This window comes from Aspergillus tubingensis (genome assembly GCF_013340325.1).
Source record: "Aspergillus tubingensis WU-2223L DNA, scaffold_7, whole genome shotgun sequence".
In the NCBI taxonomy this organism is placed as follows: Eukaryota; Fungi; Ascomycota; class Eurotiomycetes; order Eurotiales; family Aspergillaceae; genus Aspergillus; species Aspergillus tubingensis.
This window is the reverse complement of record NW_023336281.1, coordinates 3,937,868-3,949,480: the sequence shown is the minus strand read 5'-3', so window position 1 is coordinate 3,949,480 and position 11,613 is coordinate 3,937,868. Positions and strand designations below refer to the sequence as shown.

Below are 11,613 nucleotides of genomic sequence, written 5' to 3'. Positions count from 1 at the left end.
GATGTCTTTACTCAATACCCCTCGTTAGCTAGTGGCATCCTTCCTGCCCCATTTCCCATCGCCAATCCCTCGATATACTTCGTCAGAGTATCATCCAAAACACCCCCAACGAGATACTTGGACAGAACGTGGCCGGCCAATTGTCCATGTGAAATAAACCCACATCTAACCACATCTTCTAAGAGCTCAGTGGTCGTGTGTTCCTTGATTGCCCGCTTGATGCGTCCTGTTCACACACGTCACAAAGCATAGTCAGCATCTATAGACGGAGCAGATGGATGTGTGCGAAAATCAAAAGATCAAGGCCCACATACGTCTCAGTGCCCGATGGTAGGGCTTGTTGATTTCGATGACCCATTCCTGAATGGAGGAGATTGGATATCGGTTCTTGAGACCCACTTCGTAGCCCAAGCTGCGTACTTTGTACAATGTCGTGTTTTCAAACTCTAGACGGTCCAGACGTTTTTCATCCTCCGTGAATTGGTTTGTGGCTGAGTTCAGTTAGACCAGACTTGCTCTCGTGCGGATGTGAAGCACTCAACAGAACATGCCTTGTTTGCTCTCCAACGGAGAAGACGAGCCCGGCGTCTGGGGACCGAGTTCGACCACCTCCCTCTTAATCTCTCTCAGCTTGCCTTCCTGACTTGGAAAACCTGACGAAGGAGTTTCTGGAGCAGCAGAATTATAGAGAGACTCTTTGCTAGCATTCTCGAGATCTCCCTCGACAATCTTCTCTCCAGCTTCCGCACGTGCTTCGTCGCTTTGCTGAAGGAGCTTTTCAAGGTCGTATCTTTCCTCTATGAACAAGTTAACGGCCACTAATCAGTTTAATGGCAAGGTTCACCATGTCATACTGTAGACAATGATTCCCTTCTCGAAGCGTGCGTTGGCCGAGTAGGAGAAAAGGAAGAACACATCCACAAACCCGATGAGGCGGATCTTTCCTGGCCATTGTTCACCGTTTATTTTGATCTCCCAAGGATGAATATCGCTAGTAAACTGGTTACTTGAGCTACCCTGATGTCAAGCAGAAGGGTCGACATACCAATCGCACTCCAGCGTTTTGTCCTTGACGGACTTGCCAAAGACGCCCAGAACTCGGTGATAGGAGGCCATGGTGAGCTTACAGTTTGGTGATATGGGATTATCTAGGGAGGCGTGCAGAGATCATTGTTATTTGGTTTGCAACTTCCCCCTTTCCAGAAGGTGCTAACTGCACAATCGATGCTTGGTCCGAAATTCGCCGTCAACCTCCAAGTGGAGGGGCAACGGAATGGAGGTGGCAATCTTGCGGGTGAGGGTTGCAGGAGATAGAAGCTTTCCCGTGACATGTAGCAGCGAACTATTGGCTCTCAGTCTGCCAACAACCGGCTGGATGCCGCTAGGAAGGGAACTGCGACACGAACATGCATACGATGGACGCGTAGTACCAGTCTGCACCCACATTGACAGACAAATCTTCGTGGGCAACCTCTCCTCGGGGACCTGCCACTGGGGACATGTAGTCCAGCTGAGGCGTACCGCTAATGCACCCGGGTCTGGTTCGGGAGAGGTATCAACTCTTACGGCGCTAAATGCAACACGGCGCTAGCTTACTGGCTGTAAATGTGTCGGAGTCTCGGATCAAACATGACATGTTCGGTAGATCGCCGATCGAAGATGAGGGCTAGGCTACGGGCCTTCGGATATCTCCGCCAGTCGACCTGCAAGTGGCACATAGCACGATGCGGAGATGGAGGTGCGGTTGCATGGCCTACAGCTTCGGTAAGCTTTTCTTTGTGAATATAACGTGGCAAGATGACTACGGTCTTTCTTGACCCATCATCAGAAAGTGGCTTTTGGACTGCCAAACACACTTCCCACATTTTTCGTGAATTTCTGCCATCCATCGCCAGCCGCTCCGTTTGCTGAAACTCAGCAAGATGTTCAAGAACAAGCATAAGTTCGAACTACCGTCGTTGGGACGCGGACGTTCATCGGACAAGGAGCTCTCTGTATCTATCTTGCCTGCTGCCGACGATAACTCCGTTGTCGTATCTCCAACAGTAGGCCAAGTCACTTCAGCAAATGAAATGCTGGGTAGTCTACGGAATCCACCAACCGACACGAGCAACGTTAGCAACGACAATGAACCAAGAGACTCGCCGGCCAACAAATCGAACGGCTCTACATCGGAAGCAGAAAAGGTCAATACCAGAGATGAAGTCCTAGGCAGCATACGCGATGCCGCCATGAAGTCGAGCCTCGTTATGGGCGCCAAGGAACTGAGAGAATCCGCAAACAGTGAAATAGCCAAGGTCAAAGGCATCGTGTCAAAAGACAATAGCTCCAACGACGAAAAGCTAAGAGGTCTTCTTCATCTTATCCTGAGGTCTAGCACAGAGCCTAGACTGTACAACGACTACTTGGACAAGTCGATGGACGAAGACTCCGACATCCTGATCAGCTCATTTGGTGGACAAGTAGATGACATCTCAGTCCCCCTGCGCATGTTTGACTTGGATACCATGAACTTGGTTGATACGGGTTTCTTTGGAGAGGAAGATCAGTACTGCATGCTGTCCCATAGTTGGAAAGGTGCAGAAATTGACTATGCGCTTGTGTGCGAAGCCCAACGTGCTGAAGAGGCACCGGGAGGGCTGACTGGATACAATGATGTGGATGCGGTTCTCGCCCTCTGCGACCAGAAGATCAATACAATCGCAGGAAAATTGCGCAAGTTGTTACAGGAGAGACCAGATGCAGGAACATCAATCCGGCAACTGCTCGTGACGTCTCTTAGGGTATCCATGCTGGAAAGAGATGTGGTTGATACCAAGCAAAAGCGGACTGTTGAGAATGCAAACAAGAGACAGGCAGATTTGGAGCAAACTAACTACCAGAAATTGTTAGACTTCCTGAAAGAAGTTAAGAGTCTACCAAGCCTAGCGAAGCAACAAGAAGATGCAGAGGAGAGGGCCAAGAATGCAGCAGAAACGTACTCCCGCGCTGAGCATGATTACGCATCAGAGAAAAACAGAATCTCGAAATATCGATCGAACCGCCAATTGTCTTATGAGATGGACGATTTGGTTAGGGCCTTGCAGCATAGGAGGTCGGCACGGAAGCTTCAGAAGTCTATCAGCCGTGCGCGAGATATCTTCCAGAATAGACCCTTCTCCGAGACAGGTAGACGATATATCTGGCTGGATAACTGCTGTATCAACAAGCGACAGGACGCTGAATTGAGTGAGTCTTTAGCACGCATGGGAGAGTGGTACGCAAATGCAGATTTTTGCCTGGTTCACCTGGATACTCCGTGGGACAACCGGGAATGGTTGGATGAATGGGATCTGTGGTGCAAAAGCAAAGGCAATAATGCAGAGGAGGAACCGGATCACACCGAGGATAGCGACGTGGTCAGTGCAGCTATGAAGACAACTCCTAGATGCCAGCCTGTTTCGCGTTTTAGCGAAGTCAAAGAGTGGAAGCCAACATGGGCTACCAGAGGCTGGACACTGCAGGAATTGGTCCTCAGCAAAATGACGTTCTATGCCAATGCAGACTGGAAGATGCTGTCGCGACCGGTTGACAGTTTAGGAAACTACTATCACTTTTGCCCTTTCATTGAATTCTACACCAAGAATCTCAATTACATCGATGGCGAGGCACTGAAACTTGTCAACCATGTACTGGAAGTGATAACAGCCGCAGTGGAAAATGGGATGATTGAAAATACAAAGATCAGTTTAGTCGCACCGGGTGAGGCTGAAGAGGTAAGTTAAGCATCCGGTGTGAAATACTATTGTCTGACTGAGATATAGACTATTGGCGCAGAGAGCATAATCCGGGCTCTGAGGCTATTTGGATATGTCGCGCCCAAGAACTTGGATAAGCAAACAGCGAGAGCTCGTATCGGCTACTCTGTCCAACTCGTCGTTGAAGCATTCAAGGACAAGCCAAGCTACACAGACCCGGAACATGACATTAGAGAACAGATCTTGGAAGATATATCGGAGCACTATAATGGACTGGAACGGGAGAAGGCAGTGAGGCGAACAATAAGCCTGCTGCTTGTAGCCCTCGCACACAAGGCAACCAAACCCATCAGGATTGATCGTAAAACAATCGCCGAGTTCAGCAACGTTGAAGGCCTGAGCAGCTGGTGGGATGGCACGGAGAGGAGCCGTTTCTCTGCTCACAGTGTCATGATGCTGGCATCGCATCGACAGTGCACTAAGGCTATTGATAAGGCGTACTCGTTGATGGGTGTCCTTGGAGTGCAGTTCCCTGCGTTCCCAGCCGAGGGCCTCACCAAGGCCCTGTCTCGGCTAATGGATGAGGTGGTGGTTACCTCCAACGATGTTTCTGTCTTCAACTGGACTGGCAAGTACAATGGTAGCCCTATACGCGGCCGGTCTTTGTACGCGTCGAACATTGACGCCTTCTACACCGAATCACGTTTCGATGTAAACGGCGAACTCGTCCGAATTTTCCGAAATGATCGTACCAAAACCCTGACTATCGCAAAAGGTATTACTGACATGTTGCTCGATGCCAGCAACTTCGTCTCAACATTCAAGCAGACCGAAGAAACGGTCAGTTTGCTTCTAGAGATGGTCAAATTCATCAGGGAAAATGATAGCCAAAAACTGGAACGCCTTCTAGATTTCCCAGAGCTCGTCAAGACACTGGCAGATGCTGGCGATTATGCACGGAAAACAAGGTCGGAAGAAGACGCGAAACAGGACGAGAATGTGCAAAAGTCCGACACGCCCGTGACTCCCCAGACCCCCCAAACACCTGGAACTCCGGGGATCGGAAGGAAGAAGTCATGGGGCGTTAAGCTACCGAACCTTCACAAGGGGAATCCTTTCACGGGGGATAAGGCAGCTGAGAAAGAGAAGTCAGCAGAGAACGCCAAGAAGGCAGAACAATTCGAAGCTGAGATCAAGCGTGTTGTTAACAGGGCCCTAAAAAGTCATCCCGCGCGCAGAGATAACAAAACGTCAGCTGGAAACGAGAAACCCCCCAGCGAAAGCAATGAATCTGGAGCGCAGGCCATTAGGATCAGCAAGTGTGACGAGCAGATCATCTGCCCGAACCCCATAGTCGTGAACAGCTCTGGAATCAAGGGCGTGTTTGACATTCAGCGCATTGTGGTCAATATGCTGCAGCCTGAAGAGCTTCGTGCGAAAGTCAAAAATGCCGCAAGTGACAAAGAGATGATTGATGGGTGGTGCACTATCAGTACTGGGTTTACTCTCACAATGGTAGCATTCTGCTGTGAGCGAAAGGTCCTTGAAAGGCAACTAGACTTGGTCGAAGTGATCGAGCAAACCATCCTCAAAGAAGCCGCCCCAGCCAACACGAAAACACCCGCACAGGGGGTTGACACTGATGCAGATGCACAGTCAACGAACCCAGAGAGCCAGCAAAACAAACAAACCAATGGTGAAGGTCCAGCACCGGATTCAGCTTCTTCCCAAGAAACAGACAACGTCGACCGTGACAGTCGGCCCAAGCTCAAGAACTACGGCTCTTCAGCAGAGCAGAGACGAGTTTCTCGCATGATCGACTTCGTCACAGAACCCAACCTCCACGCCATAGCTGGAGAATGGGTTCTGGCACGGTTCTCCGGCACGCCAGGGGCGCAATGGTTCCTTTGTCGATTGGAACTGGGAACAGGCAATGAATTCTACGCCCGCCGAATCGCCACGGACAAGTTCAATTTCTCCAATGCCGTTCCCGAGAAAGGTTTGGTCGAATTTTGGCACAACTTCATGCACAAGAAGAAGCTGGTGATGTGCGATATGCTTGATCATTACCTCGATGCGCAGAAGGCAGGGACGTACGCAACTTGGTTCCACGAAAACCTCAAGGAGAGCTTCTCCTGGGGTGATTCTAGTGATGACGAAGATGAGCCCCAGCAGAGCAAACAAGCGAAGGCAAAACAGCCAGCCCCGGATGGTAGTACCACCTTGACATCAACCGCAAAGACATTGAAGATGATTGGCTGGGGGATCCGATTCTTCTATGATAAGTACTATGCTGAATACTTGGAAGACCGTCTCACTGAAATGGCCTTGGCCAAGATACCGGTGAATCTCCACGCCGCGATCAAGGACCTGCATGCGGACAAGGTCCTTCTGCCGGTGATGTTTCACTCTGGGAGGGACGTGCATTTCTTCTAGATAGTGATTGACAAGTGCTGGTTCCTTTGAGAATAGCAAATTGGATGTAGTGTGGCTCCGCCAAAATATTGATATTTATCTACTTATGGGCAACTGCCTATCTGCAAGCCGTAGTTGACGGCAAATTACCATGTCCAATATGACTTCTTCCACAACTTCACAAATTCCAACTTTTGCGGCGCCGTCACGGCTACACGTCTGGCTCTGCCAAGGCGAGCCAGCGAATCCCCTACATAGTTCGGCACCTGCTCTTCGAGCACCATCACGGAGGTCTCGCTGAAAGGCCGTTCATCCTCTCGGTCATGAGAGTATCCATTCTCCGAAGCACTAGGATCAAACATGGTAGCGTCATGCGTTGGCAATTCATCCGCAGCGACACCCACGACTGCCTGTCCAATGCGCACCTTGATGTAATGCGTCGGTCGACCCAGCAGACTCCACAGGAAAGTAATATAAGACCCGGGGACCGGAGTCACGACGTCTTTAGGTTCATACCGCAGAGCCACAGGGAAGATCTTCGTCTTGTGAGGAGCGCTCGCCAGCACGGGGCTCAGCGGCAACACGCCCTGTCCATTGGTGGTCGTGCACTCAGGAAACAAGGCAATAGGGCGGCCAGGGTACTTCCGCATGATGGTTTTCAGATCGACGGTACGGGCTTTAGGCTGGGGTTTTGCTTGCGGGAGGGCGAAGGCGCGAAGAATTGCTTGCCAGACAGATAGTTGTTCGACTTCGCATGTGGAGGGATAACAGGACACGAAGATAGGGTCAAATACAGCGGCTAGGTAGAGCGCGTCAATTGGAGAGGTGAAGGAGGAGGCAATGATGGATCCGGGACCGGGTAGGCGGTTCTGGTGTCGGTCGTTGTTGAGAGTTCTATAAATCGAGCAGCTCAGTAGATGTTCTAGAGAAGAATAGCATAACATTTGCAGAGAGGAGAGCAACTGACCCTTTTCTTACTCCGTCCACTTGAAGATCAACCCACCAGATGCTGGGCACGCCCAGAATGCACCACAGAGCGGCCTTCCTTCCCAGCGATGTGATCGGGAGCCATTGGAAAAGCAGAAAATAGCCGATGCAGACGGGTATGAAGAACGGCAGACGGACGCAGAAGAGGAAGATTCGTAGAATCCACTGAGGGAAGCTGAGCGATGGACGAGGAGTTGGGAAGAAGGGCGAGACACCCGTTCCTACACAGCGCATCATCGTCAGTAATGGGAAGCAGGCTCAATGAGTAGAAAAGGGGTCTGCACACGTACCTCGATCGCGAAATTGGGTAAATCTCTCCATGACAAGGGGATATTTGGTGACGACGAGATTAGAGGGATCAGTGAAATTGCAGACTGGACATGACCAGACTTTGACAGTAGACTGCCGTAAGCTTGTGAAGCAAGACGTGGGGTGTAAGTTGTCCGGTCAGAGCGGCAGGCGGGGGGAAAACCTGCTGAGCACGTCGATAGTATATCTTATCAAAGAGAATATATGGCGGCCAACTCAAAACCGACTGGGGGGGTTGTTGGCGGCACCAGCAGAAAGGCGCAGTGATTTGTTGATTTCAGCACGAAGGAATGGGAAATTGAGATGTTCACATGCGAGCTGCTGCTGCAATGCCGCACTAGTCCTGCTTGGGTAATCACCTTCCCTGATTGGGAAACCGAGGCTGGAAGGTTGACTTACCGCCCATGTCTTATAGTTATAGTAAGTAACATAGTTCATCCCTCGCATCAACAGGCTTCAATCAAACTCCTTTCTCTTTCTCAACCTTACTATTTACATGAAGTGAAAAGACTTATACTCTATATATGTACATTGCCTAGTTCTCGCCAGTTCAAAAGACCACGTTCTCTTCCTCTATCTTGTCATCCGACTGACGAGAAGGTATCCGGAACATCCAGATAGCGACACCTACCAAAGTGAAGGCCGTCGCGGTCATCATCCAGGCCAGACCGATCCAAGCCCCTCCTAGTTCCAGTCCAATTTGGAACACTGTGGTGATGGACAAACTGGCAATGACATTGCCCACTGACTGCAGAACCTCAATAATGGTGAAGAGACGGGCTGTTTCTTCCCGATTCACCAACGTGGTAATGAGAGCACGAGTCAGGAAGACAAATCCAGACCCGGATGTCTGAACTAGCAGACTGGGAATCAACATCGCCACGCTCGGTGAAAGACCGATTCCCAACGTCCCGACCGCCAAGAGCCCAATACTGATGCGCATGAGCTGCAGGTCTTTCTGGGTTGGCTTCATGGTTTTGAGAAGTTGTCGTGAAATAGCCGGTAGGATAAATAGGAACAATGGAATGGTCAAGGCCGGCTTGAATGACATGAGGAAGTTTGCTTCTGCCAGGGTCCACTTATACCGCGTGGAGATATATTGGACCAAAAACCAGGACGAGCCACGGCTCAGTCGATAGACAAGAAACGCGGTAAGAAGGAGCATGATCTGCTTGTTTCTGAAAATGAAGGAATACGGCGCGAAATAGGCTCGCGACCGTTGTTTCGCCGACGCGAAGAAGGTTGGTCGTGCTGCTTTCGTGGTGAAAGAAGCCTCTTCCCCTTGGAGGGTCTCTTCATCGCTGAGTACCTCGTGTTCTTGTTCCTTGCTGGGAACTTCCTTATACTCGGCGTTTCCGGGTGACACTTGGCTCATCTCCATGCTCGGCTGCTTCCAAGTCGGTTGCGATGACCCTACACGCATCGTTTCCGGTAATGATAAGGCGAAGAACATGCCAACAACAGCCAAACCCCAACCCAACAACAGAGGAAGCCATGGGTCTAATGCCATTAGCCAGGAACTGGCGGCACTAGAGGCGAAATCGGCTCCCATGCTAGCCACGCCGAACCTGAAGAATATCGCCGCTCTAATAAACATTAGCTATGGTTTCACCACGTGTCGTGGCATTCAAAACATGCATACCTTTCTTCTTCTGTTGACACATCCGACATCATTGTCCAGATGATGGCAAATGCCACAACAGGGCCTCCGCCAAACAACCAAGCCAAAGAGGATGCCCAGACAGTTCGCAGGGGGAAGACGTCTGGGCGCCACATGACCACCAGTTGAATAATGCAGTTCAGGGCGAATCCGGGGATGCTTAGACAGATGGTGGATTTCCGGCCCCGTCGATCAGCCAACAGGCCGTATGGAATTGCTAGCACAGCACCTGGATGAGAAATAACGTGAATAAGGGTTCTCGTCTATATGTCGCGCATAAAGTGCAAAAGGGAGGCGCCCAATTGGTAGAGACTAGGAAACAAGAGATGCGACATAGCCTCGTCCGAACCGGCGGTGCCTTCGTCGTGACCTACTCAGAATGCCATCGAAGAACTCCATATAGCCCTTCACTGCAGCCAGATCCTGCTGGACCGCTTTAACCTTGCACAATTCCTCCTGGACCTCGCCGTCGGCTCCGATCTTGGTGGGATCATATTGCGCGTAGTATTCTCGACAGGCGATGGACTCGTATATACGGGTGACGGGGCCGTTGGACATGCAGATGCCGACTTCGACGGCCAAGATCATGGCAAAAAGGGTTAACATTAAGCGAAGGCGAGTTTTGCGAAGTTGTTCTTTCTCTGCATCCGACGGGCCAGACTCCTCTTCCACTGGGGACGAGGGCCTTTGACCCGAGGCGAGGAACGGGGCATCCTCGCGATCGAGGGGTTCATTGGACTCAAGAGGCATGGTTCCGAATGACCATTGCCAGTCGAGGGAGAAGAGTGAGAGGAAGGGGATATACGACGGGATTACATATGGGCGCAAGAACGCGATCAAATACGAGCATTAAGCGGTGAACCTCTCAGCCTAGCCACAAAACCCCGATAAGGGGAGAGGGGAAAGGAAATTGAGATGAAACCGGGAAGGGGAGGAAGAGATGCGCCATATAAGACTGCCGGGGGGGCCCGCCCAGAAAGATTAAAAATGGCAGCATAGGGGAGACTGTCGTTGGCCTCGAATTGGGGGGGGCGCGCGGCGGGCTTAGCAGTTGCAGGGTGACTCCACACTATATGATTAGTGAGACTAGTCCACGGGGCCAAGTCGGTTTCTCCTATTTCGAGACAATCCGTCAGACCCTGGGACGTGGCAAGTGTGAGAGAAGAAAAGGGACTAAACAATAGCCAAACAGTCTTTGGCTTCGGATCCTCAAGAATTTTGCGTGTCCACTTTTGAGTCTGGGTCCCGCGGGCATCCGGCATCTGCCTACTCATGAACCATAAACATTCTTACGATGGACAGGCAACAACAAACTGAAGCAACTGGACAGATTACTACTATCTATCTTATACGATTCGAGGACACACAGACCCTCCAGCAGCTGTCGTCAGCCTCCACTCCCGCTGCAGTTGCAGCTAGTCACTGACTGCCATTTGTCCAGACAGTTCAATCTATTACTAGTACCATAAGTCTAGGGCTTACAAAACCGTGCAGGATTGAAAAGGCCAACCACTCACTTTTCCTGCTGATCGGGCCACATCATTCTATTGGTCTTCTCGAAACCACATCCTTCAGCCTGAAGCCAATCAGGGGGGTTTGTGCTGGACGGGCGCGCCGTCCTTCGTCAGCGGGGGAGAAGAAGAAAACGAACAAAAAACATTGGTTCTCTTCAGGGGTTTCTCGGCTTCTCTTCCTGGAAGCGAAAGCCACCGATCCGCCCGCCATCCGATCATCCGCGCTCATTATTTCAACCTCTATAAGATTGCTACATATTAAGATGTAGCGATCGAGAATAAATAAGACTAATAATATAGTCACTTCTGACCGACTCTTCACCTCCACGACCAATTTCCTTTTCCTGGTGATAATCAACCCAGACAGACAGAATATTGGACATGATCATGTCGGTTATTAAGTAGTAGTAATTGCTTACTGCATGATACTTCCCTCCCTACCCCCTCCCTCCAAAGTACGATGAGTCGTAGCCTTCTTTCCAGATCGGCAATAATACTCGCTTAATGTACATACAGCAGGTGAGCAGGTAATTCACTCAGATTTCACTACCTAAAGGGCAAGTAAATCCGATAAGGAGACATACAGGCATACCATATACTGTAGACTACGTGCCGGCAGACCCTCATCAACTAACTACGTACTCGGTAATTATTTCTTCTAGATTGATCGATCAATCCATCAATGCAATGCATGGAAATGATCATGGGTGATATCATAAATTGCCTACCACGTTAATTAATTACTGTATGTTCAGCTATTTATTTGTCTGTGACACTGGTGAGTCTCCTTTTCTTTCTTCAATACCCGTGGTACTTATTATTGACTAGTTAAGTAGTCCGCAATAATCTTTGAAAAAAGCGAATGGGCCTTATTGAAAGGGTATAGTATAGTATGGTATAGCATCTAGAAACCTGACACAGTTGGTAGTATGAATAATCGTGAACATTAAAAGGGAACGAACAGACAGTAATGGTGATCATCGGGCCGGAA

At 50.2% G+C, this 11,613-nt stretch overlaps 4 protein-coding genes across 4 annotated transcripts; 1 reads left to right on the top strand and 3 right to left on the bottom strand.

Annotated features, from left to right (window-relative positions):
• Positions 1–11: 11 nt before the first annotated feature.
• AtWU_06244 (FAD binding domain family protein) lies at positions 12–1,116 on the bottom strand (the record flags this gene model as incomplete). The annotated part of the gene is made up of 5 exons (XM_035501354.1): positions 12–226; positions 315–491; positions 552–797; positions 855–991; positions 1,046–1,116. 5 exons carry the CDS (start codon positions 1,114–1,116, stop codon positions 12–14), a joined length of 846 nt encoding a protein of 281 aa, XP_035357247.1.
• An 806-nt stretch (positions 1,117–1,922) lies between these two features.
• On the top strand, positions 1,923–6,173 carry AtWU_06243 (uncharacterized protein; the record flags this gene model as incomplete). The annotated part of the gene is made up of 2 exons (XM_035501353.1): positions 1,923–3,755; positions 3,804–6,173. The coding sequence occupies 2 exons, from the start codon at positions 1,923–1,925 to the stop codon at positions 6,171–6,173; spliced, it is 4,203 nt and encodes a 1,400-aa protein (XP_035357246.1).
• A 125-nt stretch (positions 6,174–6,298) lies between these two features.
• On the bottom strand, positions 6,299–7,460 carry AtWU_06242 (lysophosphatidic acid acyltransferase LOA1; the record flags this gene model as incomplete). Its single annotated transcript, XM_035501352.1, has 3 exons — positions 6,299–7,046; positions 7,120–7,360; positions 7,430–7,460. The coding sequence occupies 3 exons, from the start codon at positions 7,458–7,460 to the stop codon at positions 6,299–6,301; spliced, it is 1,020 nt and encodes a 339-aa protein (XP_035357245.1).
• Positions 7,461–7,998: 538 nt separating this feature from the next.
• AtWU_06241 (putative MFS transporter) lies at positions 7,999–9,858 on the bottom strand (the record flags this gene model as incomplete). The annotated part of the gene is made up of 3 exons (XM_035501351.1): positions 7,999–9,034; positions 9,091–9,337; positions 9,483–9,858. 3 exons carry the CDS (start codon positions 9,856–9,858, stop codon positions 7,999–8,001), a joined length of 1,659 nt encoding a protein of 552 aa, XP_035357244.1.
• Between the last annotated feature and the right edge of the window lie 1,755 nt (positions 9,859–11,613).